The sequence below is a fragment of the Eptatretus burgeri genome, chromosome 3 (genome assembly GCF_056783735.1).
Source record: "Eptatretus burgeri isolate ZD-2024b chromosome 3, Ebu_testis_v1, whole genome shotgun sequence".
Lineage (NCBI taxonomy): Eukaryota > Metazoa > Chordata > Myxini > Myxiniformes > Myxinidae > Eptatretus > Eptatretus burgeri.
The window spans coordinates 70,390,429-70,409,119 of record NC_140963.1 but is presented as its reverse complement, the minus strand read 5'-3'; the positions used below and the strand labels follow the sequence as shown (position 1 = coordinate 70,409,119).

Genomic DNA, 18,691 nt, shown 5'->3' with positions numbered 1-18,691 from the left:
TTCTCAGGTGAAATTTTTTTCATTTTTTGTTTATTTCATTAATGTAATTGTTTGCTTGAAAATAGGAGTACTTTAAAGCATGCCTTAACCTTTTTCATTTTGTATACCTTGTCGAGGCTCGTATGAGAGCTAACACACAACGCACAGCAAGGGGGGCATGAGACAAGAGGGGTGGGAGTGGGAGGGACAAAACAGTGGGGAACAGAGAAATTAAGAGATCTGTGGAAGGGAGAGGGATAGGTTGGGGAATACAGGGTATACAAGATGGACATTACAGGGACTTTCAGTAAGGAAAGCAGGGAATTTGATGAAGGTGGGTTTGAGGTGGATTAATGGGGGTAGAAAAGATCGAGGATTTGGATGGGGGGCGATAAGAGATGGTGGTGAACAGTTGTTTTGAAAGCCTGGAGGGAAGAATGGGATTGAATAGAGTGAGGGAGTTTATTCCAAAGGTGGGGAAAAAGAGGAATGAAAGAGTGAAGGTGAGCAGTGATTCGTGATTTTGGCAGTTTTACCTGAAGGGGGTTGTTTGCGGACCTTGAACACCCTGCAGAAATATGGTGGGGACAAATCTCAGACAGGGGCGAGACCAGAGAGGAGACAGTAGAAGACAGAAAGACCACCCACCTGCCTGCGGTGAGAGAGTGAGAGGCCCAAGGACTCAGCCTCATCGTGGGAGATACCAATGATCCGAAATGCCTTGGTTTCCACAGCGTGAAGCTGAGAAAGGTGAGAGGCAGGAGCACCAGCTCAGAGGGGAGAGCAGTACTCCATCAGGCTGTGGACAAAAGCTTTGTATGTGGTCAGAAGCTCAGGTGGGCTGAGGAAGGACTTTGCACGACGGAGGATTCCCAGTTGGCGACTGGCTTTTGAGGCCAGGTTGGAAATGTGGCTTTCCCAGGAAAGATCATGGCAGATAGTGAGACCCAGAAGCTTGAATGAAAGGACTTCTTCTAGAAGGTCGTGGAGAAAGTAGATGGGGTTGTTTTTTTTCCAAACGGTCCTTTTGGAAAGACATCGTGAGAGTGTGACCTTTGACTTTTGATGCAATTCTCTTCCGTATTCGTCAGAATGTGTCCAGGGAATGGAATAATGAACTCAAAAACAAATGGGTACCCTTTGGCGCTCTAACTAGAACTGCAAGCAGTGATGATCGGCTTCCAGCCAGATCGGTGCTTCAAGTGTTGATATAGCTTAAGTTGTATTTTGACTTCAATTCAGTATGTTTTATTGCCACGGGCACTCAATCACATGTTTAAAGTTTTGCATCGATTGGTTAAGTGGTTTCAGAGAAGAAGATGATTTTTTTTCCCCCTTCAATCCAATATGGCTGCTAAACCACGTGACTAATGATGCCATCATTGTCAAACAAAAAACCACTCCACACCTTCATGTTTATTTATTTTTTTCTTTTTTTTCAGTGCACCATCTTACAGATTATCAATATTTCTGGTTGGCGTTCATTAAACACTCGTTCCCATTGGAGAAACTCATTCTCATTGTTGTTAAAGATATCAGTTAACATGAATGCTTATATGCTTTGCCACCTCTCGCAATACCTTTGGATGCATATTATCTGGCTTTGAAGCTATTGATAAATCCCCTTATTGTTCTTGCATAAATGTTGAAGTAAAATAACTATTTAATTAGCTTGCTTTCTCACTTTCATCACAAACTAATCTCCCTGTGCTATTCATCGATGGGCCACACCTGCCTTATCCTGTTATTTTCCCCTTTATCAACTGAAAGAATAGCTTGCTATTATGTTTAATATTTTTGGCCATATCGTTCTCGTATTCTCTTTTGGCTCGCTGAGTTAGTTTCTTAACTGGCCTCGGTTTATTCCTATACTGATATGAGTCCGATTCCAGTTCCACTATTTTATAGCAAGTGAATGCTTTCTGTGTATCCTGCATAGCATTACTTTTGTCTCCTTGCTCGTCCACCCTCATGGTCTCTTTCTGCCTCTTACTTTACACCTCACTGGGATCTGTACACTGCTCATTTGCTTCTTGAAGGTTGCCCATTTCGCTCATGCTCATTGAATCATGTCCTGTCCTCTTGTACACCTGCCGTTCACAAGGCCAGGTTATAATAATGCTGGCATAAATGTGTTGGGTCCATTGACTATGGCCAAAATATGGTTCAGTATGCCTTTGAGTTTTAATACAATATTGTAGCACGTTGTATTTTCCTCGTCACTACCTGTAAACCTTGAACTCCTTTCTCATGCTTTAATTTTATTTTTTTTTTTTACTGTTTCTCAGTGTTCTTTTCCTCATTCTGTCCTTGATCACATTTGTTTTTGTTTTTTTTTTAAACTTTATTTCACCTAATCTCTTTCATTCTCTGACTTGCACACTTTCTCTCCAGCCCTCCCAGTCCTTGTTGCAGCAGTGGAAGTGGCAGAGGGGCAACAAGACATTGTGATCACTCAGGGACAATCAGTTGGCCTGTTATGTGATTTCACCACTTCCGCATCTCTGGGAAATCTCTACGTGATGTGGACTTTCCAACCGAGTACAGCCAACAACGTGGTAAGATATCTGGCATACACCTATACTGGCGATACCAGCAAAGCAATCGACTGAAAGTATCCTTCACAGAATCGTGGAGCAGAAGAGTGTGGACGGTCTTGTTTAGGCCTAGTGGAAATCTGGTTAGGAAAATAGCACACAGTTACCCGCTGTTTGCGAGAGATCTGGAGAATTTTTGAGCCTCCATTCCATGACAACGATTGTTTTAAACGCACGGAAACATGCAGGTAGACCTCACATCATTTGGCGCACTGATATTAACAAACAAGTTGTTATCACACAGGACATCCAGCTTTACAGAGGCAGCTCCAGAAATGTTTTTGCTTTAATAAATACACACATCCATAAAAGGGTATTGTCATACTTGCATTGTTGCTTATTATCTCAAACAAAGTATCAAACTAATTAATGCAACACCAGCCAACAAAAAAGGGCCATATAGAAATAATGACATCAAAGATAATTATAGAAATCATCAGCAGACAGTTTGATAAATCATTCTTTCTGTATAACCACATTTCCCTCCCCTTCATCCCCCCCCCCCCCAGGCAAAGCCTAGTGTTAATTACTATTCCAGACGGAATAAAGAATTCAGAAACCACTATACAATTTTAAATGTGAATGATTTTAAACACAGAGCATTGCTAGTTAGAACGAACAACAGAAAACACATTTTTGGTCCAAATGAATCTAAATCCGGATGAAGGCTGCAGCATTAATGATTTGGATTCCAAGCTTCTGGAGACTGAGCTGGTTCCACAAATATTAAAATTGCATGATTAAAAAAACCCAGCTGGATCATTCATGACCTTATGGCGGAGGTATAATTTTGTCTGTTCCGACTGATCTTGTCGACATGTGATGCAAGACCATGCATTGCGATTGACTCTTCACATACTCGAGGAAACTGGGGATACTTAACATACTCGAGCAGCAATGATACCAATGGAAAGGCAATGCTGCCCCCAGTAGAATAATGACCGAATGGAAAACAAAACTTATTTACCATTAGCACACCAACGTATGAGACTTTATTATTGTGTTGTTTTTTTTAAATTCATTTTTCTGGTGAATGCATATCGGGGTGGGATTCAATTACAAATTCGTCCCGCGAGTTGCATCATTGGTGAGTTGTGGTTGCGCCGCAGGTGCATACCACTTCATATCAAGGCAGGAACTTGTAATTTGTTCAGGCTGCTGGCAATCACTTACATGTTCCTCATCAAAAGACATCATGGGATCTTTAATTCCCACCAACTAATGCCAGAAATTGGACACCGGGCTTAATATCCATCCAAGGTACGGCACACTCACTGATGCAAAGCCCTTCTGGCAAAACACCAATCTGACAGCTTATAGTCAAGTCGGGAATTAAACCCAGACTAAGCTCAAGTGTGAGTGTGCTCGTTCTCTCTCACATATTCTGTCAGCCTACTTTTGAGTAAATGCATCGTACAAAACGGTATCCGATGCAAGCGAAATAATTGGCAGCTTCTTTGTTGAGAGACGATTCTGAGTTCTATCATTTTTACACTTAGATGATGAGGTGCTTTCAAATGAGATAGAATGCTTGGGAAATAAAAGAGGAGGTGTTACTTTTATGGGAGCACTTATATATTTAAATCATTTTAACAGTAAGTTCTAATTTGCATGCAGGCAAAAACTATAGTTATTCTTTTTACGATACTTACAAATGCCTGGTGTTGGCTTAATGGTGAGGGTGGTGGGCTTGGGATCCTCAGATCTTGAATTAAAATCCTGCTTGGCTGTTGAATTAATACCAGGTGGGGTTAATTTTGCCTGTCATCCTTTTTCAGGTTGGAAAAATGAGTGTTAGCTGGCTGGTATACTGTGTCAGAGTGGTGAACTGTCCATGATTGTGCCCAATAGCCCAGGAGACTGTGTAGGGAGCAACAATGCTCTGCACAGAGTATGGTCCCAGTGGATGGATAGTTACATCCCTTTGCTCTCGTTATTCTCTGCAGATTACTGTAGTTAGACCTGTTACCAACTATGGTACATGAGAGTGCAACTCTCATACCATAGTTCCAACTCTACCATTTTTTCCTCGACCATGTAGAATATTTCATTCTTTACCTCATCCCCTTGATTTGTTTGTGAAGTTGCAGTTTTGAATTTTGAGAAAGCTGTCCTATCTTGAATATGAACAATGCAAATCTGCTTTAATATGGATTGTTCAGTTTCAGATCTACTGTAATCTATAAAACCAGTGAGACTGGATTGTTAAATGCTAATTTTTGTTGTGTTTGCAATGCTATTTGGCTGTGCCAGTCATGGATGATGGCACTATTCCAAGCCCCCTAATTATCTCCTGAGGACTAAGGCTTAGACTCATCCCATGGTCTCATCACTGCTGTTTCTTTCAGTCTCTTAATGTTTCCCAATGGAGCTTGTGAGGCATTACTTCATTATTCAGTGAAGGTGTACCATATCCACGTTCACTAGTTAATGAGAGAATAAAACAAATGACAGGTTTTCACGATGCATTGCCATTTCATCAATTTTGCTTGATGGTCCAAATGTATGAAGAACTGTTCAAAGTATAATTGCTGATTACACTCTCCCCTTTAGCCTATTCCAGTCCACCACCAGATGATAGGTCTCCCTCGTCTCATGCTACCTTGGCATACTCGCCACACTTGCCAAGTTTAGGTGAATTGCTTATAGTGAACAGCCATGGCAATCAAACCTTCTTCTTCTTTCGGCTGCTCCCGTTAAGGGTCGCAACAGTGGATCATCCGTATGATCCGCATAGTGATTTTGGCACATGTTTTTTTTTTACGCCGGATGCCTTTCCTGACGCAACCCTGGTCGCCTCTTACGACACAGGGATATGGTACACCTATTTTAACCGGGGTATACACCGGCCCAGTACACTGGTACTCATTTCGCCGACCTCGGAAGGATGACAGGCTGAGTCAACCCCCTGGTGTATTAATTCAGTGGCCCAATAGGGCTTGAACTCAGGACCTTTTGGATCCCAAGCCGCTGCCCTAACCACTGCGCCAACACCAGGCGACCATGGCAATCAAACCTATCCCGGGTAATAAAGAAAGACGGGGTCTTTCGCCACTTGACTCAACAGACATTTACTAATGTTGTAAATATGTGGTTGATTTATAGTTTAGCATTTGAGATACATTTTTAGGTTGCAGCACTGAATCCTCATCATCATGTGTACTCTGCCCAAAGGCAGGTCTTTGGTTCATAGTCTACTCCATGTCTCTCTGTCCTGTGGCAGTCTTTTCAATTTACAAGTCATCCAGCATTGATATTATTTTCCTTCCACTTCTTCTTTTTCCTTGAAATCTTCGCTCCATAACATCTCTTGTGAGTCCGTTTCCTCTTAGGATCTGCCATGCCCGGTTTATCTACCTTTTCCCAATTAAATTCAGCAAATTTCTTTGTTCGTTCACTCTCCTCAACACTTCATTATTTGTGACTTTTTCTGTGCCGTTAATCTTTTCCAATCTGCTCCAAACCCACAATTCTAAGCTATTGAACAAGTTCGTCTCCTCTTTCCGTAAAGTCCAAGTCGTACATGCATACAAAACAACACTCCAAATGAAGCTCTTTCCAAGTCGCTTCCTGAGTTGTTTATTCAGCTTTCCAGTTAGAAACTGTCTCTTCATACCAAATGCAGCCTTTCCCATTGCTATTCTTGTTCTTATTTCTTTGTTGCACCTTCCATCTGCAGATATTATGCTTCCTAAATGTTTGAATTGTTACCCCCACTAGAAGAGAGGGTAGTGCATTTGGGTCTGTTTGGCTGTTTAGTTGTCTGCGTGAGTATTGTTTTTCTCTGCACCCGCTTGTCAGATTGACATAGAATTTTCACGATAAGAGCGACTACTCATGCAAAACGTTTTAATGATAATTATGATGCCATCAGTCATGTGGTGTGGCAGCCAAAAAAAGGGAAAAAATTGGACATCTGTATCTCTGAGACCGTACCATGGAAAAAAAATTGAAACTTGGCACATGGCAAGTGCTTTACATATGCACGTCATTCTTTTTCAACATCAGGTGCAATATAGCCGACTGGTGGCCATTTTAGTTGCAAAAACCCAATGTTTGACACGTCCTCCACGATTTATCGGATATGCATTTGCTGATGTTGTTCAAACTTGGCACACAGATATTGAACGAAGGCTTACATATGCACATCATTTTGTTTTGAGATCATATGCAATATGGTTGACTGGTGGCCATTTTAGTTGAAAAAATATCAACCTGATGTTGAACATGTCCTCAACCATCTGATGTACATGAATTGTTCAAACTTGGCAACAATTAAAAAATGAAGGCTTACTTAAGCGTGTCATTTTTTTTTCGAGATCAGTTCCAAGATGGCCGCCTGGTGGCCATTTTGTTACTTAAACTTATCCCCAACCATTTTTCGGACATGCATGGTCCGATTCCTTTCAAACATTACACAAGCACAGTACATGATGGCATACACTTGCACCTAACTTTATTTTGCAATCTAATCAAAGATGGCCGACTGGTAGGCTGGCAGACATTTTAGTTGTAAATAAATATGGGCTAGCTTTTGGGATAAAATATGGGCTAAAAAGACATATATGTCTTTTTTACTTGTTAATTACGTTGCACACCAGTACACAAACATCTCACAAAATACATCCTGGCAAGGGTCTTCAATCTCTGATTGCTCTTCCTTGTTGCACCTGTTCTCGTTGTTTTTCTTTTGTGACTATGTAACTAGTTCTTGGTGATTTTGAGAGATGAATCACTTTGGTTTTGACGATGTTCACTTTAATTCCAAAGTTCATGCCTGCTGTTTCTGGTGTATCGACGAGGTCTTGTCATCCTTCTTCTGTACTTGCTACAAGTGCTTTGCCATTTGCAAATGGAATGGAACAGAAGACCAAGAAAGAACCCAAAGAAGTAAAGAGGAAAGATGGAGTCATCAGGGGGAACCTGGATAGGATTTTGATTTCAGCCGCTACTCCAGAACCCTCAAACCCATCCAGGCACAACCAAGTGAGCCTTACACAAAAATTTCTGCAAGAATTCACTTCTCCTTCGACAGATAGACAAGGAAGGAGAAGAATGGCGAGGAAAAGAGATGAAAGAGAAGAAAAAGCAAGAATTAGAATGAATATAGAGAACTGTGAAAAAAGTAGAAATAAGTGTGAAAGGAACAAAGAACAAAGATATCAGGAAGAAGCTGGACAGATAGATTTCAGCAGTTACTCCCCAGGCTCAAACACGAGAGTCAGGTCAGGTTCGATCTGTGACCTGCTACAGGTACCATGTAAACCTGTACCAACCTGTTCCATGGTCGGGTTGTCGGCGACTAAACCGTCTCCCCCACCAGGTTTTCTGGTGAGGAGGGTGTTTGGATATGGACACCCAGCAGGATTAAAAAGAAAACCTGTCAAAGGGCGGAGGAGCTCCTTGTGAGCCAACGGCCATCCATATCTAGTGCCCAACTGTGTCTGCGGACGTCCTCTTACAGTTTGGTTACTTTTTATTAGGAGGTTGGTGGCAGGATTTGCACTCTGGCCACCGTAAAACCCTTCATTCCGCAAAACACAAAAACGCAAAAAAGATCTGAAAACCCACTCTGTGGGAATACGTCCTGTGCAGCTTCCCTACGCAGGGCAGCCCACCGGATGACGGGATTAGGGCAAAGTCTTCGGGACCCCCAATCTTTTATGATAGGAGGGAAACCACGGGGTAACATTCCTGGGTCAGATTGTAGGAGAGTGTGTCGGAGTGGTGCTAAGGTGTCGTCCACCAGACGGCGGTCTCCTTGGGTTAACCTGAGGCAGTCCCTTCGGGTGGGTGCCTGGAATGACCTATCTCGAAGAAGGGATAATCACCTGTCTCTGTTATCATCTGAGCTCAAGCATTTGGACATCGGTATTGCAGCACTCTCTGAGGTTCGGAGACCGGATTGCGGTGAGATAATGGTGGGTAGTTACACCTACTATTGGTCTGGTTGCTCTGATGGTTACCAACTCGAGGAGTTGCTGTTGCTGTCTCCAATAAGCTGACTCCAATGATAATTGACGTAACACCGATCAACGAGCGTATTATGAGACCAAGGATTCGTCACTCCTTAGGTGTCATTTCCCTGGTCTCTGTCTATGCTCCGACTGAGGCAAATGATCTCACCATGAATGACGCATTATACGCCACACTCGAGTCTGTGGTTGATCAGTGCCCCAGACGAGATACACTTCTCGTCTTGGGGGATTTCAATGCATCGACTGGAACTGAAAGGGATGGTTATGAAACATGTGTTGGTCCCCAGGGTCAGGAACTATGAACCAGGATAGCACTAAGTTCCTTGACTTTGCAGGAAGTCATGGACTTTGGGTGGCTGGTTCATGGTTTCAGCGCCCACAAGCTCATCGCTGGACTTGGTATTCCAACGCTGGCGGTGTGGCAAATGAGATTGACCATGTCCTCAATGATGGTTGCTGGAGGATGATTCAGAACTGCAGGGTCTACTGGAGTGCTCAGTCCCTCAATACTGACCACAGGCTTGTTGTAGCAACTCTAAAGCTGCACCTTAAATCTGCGAGAATGGTACCATCCCAGGCTAGGCTGGATGTTGGCAAGCTCAAGGATGAGAGGGTAGCTGAGGAGTTTGCGAACAGGTTGAGTGGACATTTGGGGGTCTGGGTGCTTTGGGGAGTCATGAAGAGTTGTGGAGCGCCTTCAAGACCACTGTCCTTGATGTTGCCGGTGGATGCAAAGAAGAATTTTGGTTCTCAAGGGACACTGAATACCATTGACCAGAGTCGCAGGGCTAGGCTGAATGGCAGAGCTGAGCTGTTTAGGGAGCTGAGGCGTAAAACTGTACGTGCACTAAGGGTGGACAAGGAGGCCTATGTGCAAGGAATCTGTGAGGGGGTAGAGCATCACCTGTGGACAGGTGATTGTCATCCCGCTTACAGCCGAATTCGCCCGTTGCGTTCATCCAAGCCCATCCCTCAGAGCACTGCAGTTAGAGCAGAGAGTGGTAGGCTCTTGACAGAGGAGTCTGAAGTAAAGGACCGCTGGGCCGGTTACTTTGAGCGGTTGTACCAGGCTGATCCAGCAGCTGTTGTGTTGGACGTCAAGGGTGTTACAATCCCTGTTGCTGACCCTCCAATCAACTGCGGTCCACCTACGCTTGTGGAAACACGGGTTGCGGTGAACCGGTTGAAACGGGGTAAAGCTCCAGGGATCTGTGGCATCCATGCTGAACTTCTCAAGGCTGGTGGAAATGCTGCACTCGTGTCGTTGCATGCAGTTCTGTGCTCTGCCTGGAACACAGGCATCATCCAAACTGACTGGAAGAGGGGCCTTGTTGTCCCTCTCTGGAAAGGGAAGGGTGATCGCCAAGACTGCAACAACTACCGAGGGGTGACGCTGCTCTCAGTGCAAGGGGCAAGGTCTTTGCTCGGATAATTCTTGATAGGGTTCGCCACCTTCCTCTTGAGCACCAGCGTCCAGAGCAGTCAGGCTTTACACCAAAGAGGTCAACGATTGACCGTATCCTTGCTCTTCGGGTCCTCACCGAACGCAGACAAGAGTTTCGGCAGGGGCTGCTTGCAGCCTATGTTGATCTCTGTAAAGCGTTCGACTCAATGAATCGGGATGCCCTCTTGAGTGTTCTTGTTGTTCGTGGGGTGCCACCAAAACTGATCGATCTGATGTCTGAACTCTACTCTGGTACTGAGAGTGCTGTGAAGTGTGGTGGTACCATCTCTGACTTATTTCCAGTTGTTATTGGAGTTCGTCAGGGGTGTGTACTGGCCCCCACACTTTTCACCACTTGTATGGACTGGATTCTAAGGAGGATGTCGGAGAGATCAAGCTGTCGTGCATCGTTTGGGAATGTCAAGATCTCGGACCTTGATTTCGCAGATGATGCAGTCATCTTTGTGGAGACTTTAGATATCCTTTTGGGGGCCCTCGAGGTGCTGAATGAGGAGTCGGAGCTGCTGGGATTACGGGTTTCCTGGGTCAAAACTAAGGTCCAGGCTTTCATTGACATCTTGGATGCTGCTGTCCTGTCTGTGTCTGTTTGTGGTGAGGATGTTGAGGTTGTGGAGAGATTCACTTACCTTGGCAGTGATATTCATGTCTCTGCTGGTTGTGAGTCAGAGATCAACAGACATCTGGGTCGGGCCTGGGGAGTCATGGATTCACTGGATCATGGGGTGTGGCACTGCCGGTACCTGTGCGGTCGGACGAAAGTCAGAGTCTTCAGGTCCTTGGTGCTTCCAGTCTTGCTCTATGGATGTGAGACTTGGACTCTGACCAAGGATCTGAGACAGAGACTTAATTCCTTTGGTACCAGGTCTCTTCGGAGAATTCTTGGCTATCGCTGGTCGGACTCTGTGTCCAACGAGCAGTTGCTGAGAAAGACTCGGATGAGATTTCTTACCTGCATGGTCCGTGAGCATCAGTTGCAGCTGTATGGACATGTGGCTCGTTTTCCTGATGCTGATCCTGCTCACCAGATTCTCTCAGCGAGGGAGTCTCGTGAGTGGAGGAGGCCAATGGGCTGACCACGTGCCTCGTGGTTCCAGCAGGTTGACCATCATCTCAAGGAGATGGGGATGGGCCTGGCATCTGCCTGGGGGATGGCCAGACAGACGCCCCTGGAGTGGACCGGTGGAAAGTGGACGCAGCGACATGCTGTTCTGGCACATGCCCCCATACCTGACCCTGACCTGACCTCAAACGCAGCAACATGTACAAGCTACCAGAGGTCCCTTATTTTAACACTGATGTTACTGTTCATGTCCCAATTTTAACACCATATTCTGTGTCTTCAAACACTTCTTTAATCATTGCTTCTGTATAGACATTGAACAGGACTGGTGATAAGCAACACCGTTGTCAAACTCCTCTTCCAATTGCACATGGTTCTGACTCCCCATTGGCTACTCTCACAGTTTCTGTTTGTCCATGTACAGATTTCTTATGAGTCGTCTATCTTTCCAATCTACTTGAATGTCCTTCAGCACTGTCAAGAGCTTAATCCAGTCAACCCGATCGACTACTTTTTTAAAAAAATCTTCAAAACAGACATATACTTCCTGTCCAAACTCTAAACTCTGTTCACTCATTAATCTCATTGTGCCGAATGCTTCTCTCATCCCTCTTCATCCATGGAATGCAAAGTATCATCTCCGATCTAGTTTTGCACCTTCCCATCCACTCTCTATATTACTATTCTCGACACAACCTTCGATGCATGGACAATCAGATGTTCATATGAAAGTCAGAACATCGACATGCCTTTTGCTTCTTTCTTAGGATGATAAATTATTTTCTGCCTGAAGTCTTCTGGCCATTCTCCTGATAAGTAAATATTTTTACACAGTTTAATGAACATCAATGTTGTGCTCTTTCCCATGTTTTAATCAACTTTGCAGGTATTTCATATATCCCAGGCAATTTTTCGTTTTTTATATTTTTTAATCTCATTACCTCCACCACCAAAGGTCGATGGAGGTTATCGCTTCATCCCTGTCTGTCTGTTTGTGAGCAGGATATCTCAAAAAGTTGTTGACAGATTTGTACGAAACTTGCTGGACATGTTGGGTGTGTGAGGGTACGGAACTTGGTGGATATGTTGGGTGTGTGAGGGTACGGAACTTGGTGGACATGTTGGGTGTGTGAGGGTACGGAACTTGGTGGATGTGTTGGGTGTGTGAGGGTACGGAACTTGGTGGATATGTTGGGTGTGTGAGGGTACGGAACTTGGTGGACATGTTGGGTGTGTGAGGGTACGGAACTTGGTGGACGTGTTGGGTGTGTGAGCGTACGGAACTTGGTGGACATGGGTGTGTGAGGGTACGGAACTTGGTGGACGTGTTGGGTGTGTGAGGGTACGGAACTTTGTGGACATGTTGGGTGTGTGAGGGTACGAAACTTGGTGGACATGTTGGGTGTGTGAGGGTACAGAACTTGGTGGACATGTTGGGTGTGTGAGGGTACGGAACTTGGTGGACATGTTGGGTGTGTGAGGGTACGGAACTTGGTGGACATGTTGGGTGTGTGAGGGTATGAAACTTGGTGGACATGTTGGGTTTGTGAGGGTACGGAACTTGGTGGACATGTTGGGTGTGTGAGGGTACGAAACTTGCTGGACAAGTTGGGTGTGTGACTGTACGAAACTTGGTGGACATGTTGGGTGTGTGAGGGTACGAAACTTGGTGGACATGTTGGGTGTGAGAGGGTACGAAACTTGGTGGACATGTTGGGTGTGAGAGGGTACGAAACTTGGTGGACATGTTGGGTGTGTGAGGGTATGGAACTTGGTGGACATGTTGGGTGTGTGAGGGTACAGAACTTGGTGGACATGTTGGGTGTGTGAGGGTACGGAACTTGGTGGACATGTTGGGTGTGTGAGGGTATGAAACTTGGTGGGCATGTTGGGTGTGTGAGGTTATGAAACTTGGTGAACATGTTGGGTGTGTGAGGGTATGAAACTTGGTGGACATGTTGGGTGTGTGAGGGTACGAAACTTGGTGGACATGTTGGGTGTGAGAGGGTACGAAACTTGGTGGACATGTTGGGTGTGTGAGGGTACGAAACTTGGTGGACATGTTGGGTGTGAGAGGGTACGAAACTTGGTGGACATGTTGGGTGTGAGAGGGTACGAAACTTGGTGGACATGTTGGGTGTGTGAGGGTACGAAACTTGGTGGACATGTTGGGTGTGTGAGGGTACGAAACTTGGTGGACATGTTGGGTGTGAGAGGGTACGAAACTTGGTGGACATGTTGGGTGTGTGAGGGTACGAAACTTGGTGGACAGGTTGGGTGTGTGAGGGTACGAAACTTGGTGGACATGTTGGGTGTGAGAGGGTACGAAACTTGGTGGACATGTTGGGTGTGAGAGGGTACGAAACTTGGTGGACATGTTGGGTGTGTGAGGGTACGAAACTTGGTGGATAGGTTGGGTGTGTGAGGGTACGAAACTTGGTGGACATGTTGGGTGTGTGAGGGTACGAAACTTGGTGGACATGTTGGGTGTGTGAGGGTACGAAACTTGGTGGACATGTTGGGTGTGTGAGGGTACGAAACTTGGTGGACAGGTTGGGTGTGTGAGGGTACGAAACTTGGTGGACAGGTTGGGTGTGTGAGGGTACGAAACTTGGTGGACAGGTTGGGTGTGTGAGGGTACGAAACTTGGTGGACAGGTTGGGTGTATGAGAAAAATGAACCGATTCGATTTTGGTGTAGATCTGGATTCGAGTAGTTTTAATTTTTACAAGTGATTCTTCACCATTGAGAGATTGGGCCAAAAATGATATACTGTAGGATGGATTTTCAAAAAGTTGTGGATGGATTATGCAAAACTTGGTGGATGAGTTGGATATGTGAAAAGAACAGGTCGTTCAGATCCAGATCCAGATCCGTCCTATCAGTGGGATACATAACGTAGACTGTTCAGCCTGGCGGAGGTATGCGCTCTCCCGAGTGTCGTTCTTGTTTATTGCTGTTATTATCTCACTATCTAGCATTTCTTGTCCAGTCAAATCAATGTCAAAATTACTCTCTTTTTCTGGCTCAATCAATTCAGGTTTTTGATGTTCTTCAATATGCTCATGCTATTTTTTCTTATTTCATCAAGGTTTGTTAATGAGCCACCTTACTTGCTCTCTATTGCTGTTGTTTTCATTCATTTATGTTTAGCGCTGATTGTGGTGCATAAATTCATAGTTTCAATTCTTTTTTGAGGTTTTAAGAAGAAGTGAGAAGGAAAACATGGTTAATTTGGAAAGCCTTCATTGCCATTTGTATCCGATAGGGGGACCCAATTGCTCGGACTTTTGATGTCCCTTGTACTACATTGCATTTAGATAATTCAGCCTCGCTGCGCTTCACTGAATTCATTCAAAAAACAGGTAAATATATTTGTAGAAAATTTTGAGTTGGGATGGAGTTGGAGTCACCACTGCAAGATTTTAAGCTGGGGGAGTAAAGTATGTCATTGGTGGAAGCAAAAGGAAGCAGGGGAAAGAAAAAGGACAACAAAGCAAGACTTGGGGAAAAGTAATGGATGGATGGATTTTCAAGGAATTGTCATTTTAAAAAATTCTATTGAAAGCATTAACAAGATGTGGCAGAATTGGGGAAAGGATCGGACACACTTGTACTAAAGTGCTCTTGGAAAGAAAAACAAACAACCACAATGACTGCCACTTTTCATTTCATCACAGATGCTTTACTGATGTATTTGAATAATTTAATTGCACTTACTAATCTTAGCAAACAGGTGTTACAAAAACTAGCAAGTTGCCCGTGCCCACACGGGATTCTAAATGGGATAGGGATGAAGGTGGAAAAAATGCAAACGGCGTCTTCTGTCGTCGATTTGGCAAGCTGGGAGCAACAATTTGCGTTTATTACCACGTCTGATACAAGTTAAGTGTGACAATAGCGGAGAGGTTCTCCATTTGAAACTATTTGTTAACCTCCGCCATCGAAGATGGATGGAGGTTACTGTTTTCACCCCTTTCTGTTTGTTTTTGTTTGTTTGTTTGTTTGTTTGTTTGTTTGTGAACAGTATTATGGAAAAACTCCTCGACGGATTTCGACGAAACTTGGTGGGGGGTTAGGTCTGGTCCAAGGATCATGCCATTAGATTTTGGACTTGGTCCAAAATCCAATATGGCCGCTATGGCGGCCAATTTGAAAAAATATTTGAATTTTTCTTTTTTTGCATTTCTACATGTTTTAAGTGATTTCCAACCCACCCCCCAAAAAGAATTTGTTAGAGAAAAAAAAATTTTGCAATTTTTTTTCAACAAAATTTCGATTTCTTTTTTTTTTGCATTTCTACATGTTATAAGTGATTTCCAACAAAAAACATGCCAAAATTATAATTGCGGCTGATTTTGGAACTTCAGGTGGATATACCCACGTAACATCAATGTCTGTCTCAAGGAATCTCGTTCTTCTCCTCTTCTTCTTCTTTCGGCTGCTCCCATTAGGGGTCGCCACAGCGGATCATCCGTATGATCCGCATAGTGATTTGGCACATGTTTTACGCCGGATGCCCTTCCTGACGCAACCCTGGTCGCCTCTTACGACACAGGGATATGGTATACCTATTTTAACCCGGGTATACACCGGCCCAGTATACTGGTACTCATTTCGCCGACCTCGGAAGGATGACAGGCTGAGTCAACCCCCTGGTGTATTAATTCAGTGGCCCAACGGGGCTTGAACTCAGGACCTTTTGGATCCCAAGCCGCTGCCCTAGTCACTGTGCCAACACCAGGCTCCAAGGAATCTCGTTATGACGAATGAATTGAGTATGTAAAAGTTAAAAGTAAAAGGGAAAGTTGCAAACTATAACTCTGTGAGCACTGTTGACGTCAAATTGAATGAATAGGATATCAGGTTCACTTGCGTGACCTAGCAGTATTGGCGGCGGAGGTTTTGCACTCTACCGAGTGCTCCCCCTCGAGCTCGATATGTATCATTTTTGATGCCTCGAGTCTGTAATAAATATTTGTATTGGTTGGTGTAAAAGCCAGTGACCAATCGCAAATAATAGTAGGATGTGAGTGCTTAAAATGTGAGAGTGCATTAAGATAGTGTGAATCCATGTTTAAAAGGAGTCAAGTTTCTCCGTCTGTAATCTTTCATTTTAAAGAGTTTCTGCTGTCATAAAATAAAACAAATGGTACCATTGGATAGGTGATAATTGATTTACTTGGTTGGAAAGTTAGTAATCAATTTACTTTGATCAAAAATTAATTCCTTTAATCGCAAACTTGTCTGTTTTAAAAGTCTATTTTTCAGTGATTGAGGACGAAGAAGCGGGATCTCAAGCTTTCATGTCGTGGTTCTGACAGGAACATTTATTATTTTATGACAGCAGGAAACCTTTTACAAGGACACGGGAGGACCATACAAAAGGAAATATAATAATACTTCTCAAAGCAATAGAAAAAAAAAATAAAAGCCAATGGAAGGAACACACAACCCAAAACAACCACAGCAGCTACCACAACAACAACAACAACAACAACAACAACAACTATTATGTGTCATAAAAGATCCTTTTTCACATGTTTCACTTCATTTATTTTACATCCTCATTGACACACAGCTTGACATGCAATATGTTTGTCAAATGCAACATGCTGTCTTTCGATTAAACCCATCAAGGAAGTGATAGTAGGCATGCCTAGTAATACTAAATGTGATATTAATGCGTGTGTGTGTGTGTGTGTGTGTGTGTGTGTGTGTGCACATGCGTAGATACAAGTAATTAGCTATATGAATGGCCAGATTACACCTGCAAGTGTGGAGTTTGCAGGGCGAGTCGGTTTCTTGGCTCCAATGCCTAAACTTTCTGCATCCATCTTCATCAATCGCTCTACTGTCGACGATGCTGGCACTTACAACTGCCTTGTCAACAATATAGCAGATTCCAGTGGAGGGGGAACAGGCGTCCGTCGCCTCTCCGTTCTTGGTGTGTACTAAAAGATCCCTGGGCCACTTTACTGAAGAATAGAGAATGGAAACTTGGAAATATTTTGATTGATGTGGTGGGGATTTTAGGGGTGGTGAAAGTGAGGGTGCAAGAAGGAGGCTTCCTTGAGCATTCCTTCAAATTTACAAAATCCTTATCTGTATACATTGCATTTGTTGGAAATTTGCGATATTGCAATGCATTTTGGGATCACTTGTTTTTCAAATTGTGAATCTTCTCGTTATAACCATGATGATGAGTGCAATTTCCATTGTTGTTTGAATTTACAGTGGCTACAGAAAGTCTACACACCCTTTCAAATTTTTCACCTTATGTTTGCCTTATAGCCTGGAATTAAATTGCATTAAATGAGACTTTTTTCCACGTTTAGTTACACGTCATAACCCACAACTTCCAAGTGAAAGACAAATTCTACAAATTTCAGAAAATTAATGAAAAATACAAAACTAGAATATCTACAAAAAAAGAAAGAAATATTTTTATGCCCATCCCCTGATCTGTACCTTTCCACAACTTTATCCCGGAGGTCTTTTGAAAGCTCCTTTGGGCTCATGGTTGAGTCTTTGCTGTGAAATGCACTCCCCAGCAGAGGAAGCCTGAAGGAACAGCTGATTTTATTCTGAAATAATCAGAATCATGACAATTTAACACAGGTGGAGGCCAATTAACTTGGTGTGTGATTTTGAAGGTGATTGGTTACACCTGAGCTATTTTACAATTGCTATTATAAGGGGATGAAAACTTATCCAACTAAGTTATTCTGGTTTTGTATTTATAATTAATTTTCCGAAATTTGTAGAATTTGTTTTTCACTTGGAAGTTGTGGGTTACAATATGTAAATAAAGGTGTAAAAAGTCTGATTTAATGTAATTTAATTCCAGGCTATGCATGGTAAGGATTAATTAACAACTGAATGCAGTAGGTTAGAAAGCGATTGACTGTTCCCAAGCGCAGAACCCCGGCGCAGAAAAGGTGAAAATTTTGAAAGGCGGAGTAGACTTTCTAAAGGCACTATAAGTGCAGTGGAGGTTATCATGTGCTACTCCCTTTATCAAACAATCACCAAACTAAATTGTACCATGGTATCGCACTTACCTTTGAACTGTTGAGTCAAGATTCAGTTCTCTGCCTCCGATAAGTTCTCAGATTTGTGCTTTGCGGTTGGGATGTTGCAATGTAAAGTGCCTCAGATAGTCAGCCGGACAAAGCTAGAAAATATGCTTTTAAAAGTTTGAACGGCATTATCTGTTTCAAGTTGGTATGTCCCCGAGATGTCTTTTATATGACCCCAAGTTTTGAATCAGAGGAGAGACAATCTCAACATTTGACCTTAAAGGTCAATTTCAATGGTTTTTCTTTTTATAAATAACCCCCCATTTTTACTGTTTTAAAGTAACAAACGGTTGATGGCCCACTGAAATCAAATGTTTTCCAAATGGCCCAAATTTTGAAAGAGGAGAAAACATCTTAACATATGACTGAATATCATTTTAAAGGTTGCTTTGATGAAAAATAACAAACAGGAGCAACAGCAAAACTTTTGTCTACTGAAATGCCTTGCAAAGGTTTTTTTATCTTCTTCAAATAGTGAAATAATGTCTACATTAACTATTTCATTATTTTGAGACGATTTATTTTTATAT

At 43.3% G+C, this 18,691-nt stretch overlaps 1 protein-coding gene across 1 annotated transcript in view; it reads left to right on the top strand.

Moving 5' to 3' along the window:
* Nucleotides 1–18,691, top strand: part of LOC147030146 (uncharacterized) — a 132,373-nt gene that overhangs the window by 67,695 nt on the left and 45,987 nt on the right. Inside the window, exons 2-3 of the mRNA XM_085873888.1 lie at nucleotides 2,374–2,537; nucleotides 16,813–17,026. Coding sequence (XP_085730014.1) covers nucleotides 2,374–2,537; nucleotides 16,813–17,026 — 378 coding nt within the window. The remainder of the gene's footprint in view (nucleotides 1–2,373; nucleotides 2,538–16,812; nucleotides 17,027–18,691) is intronic.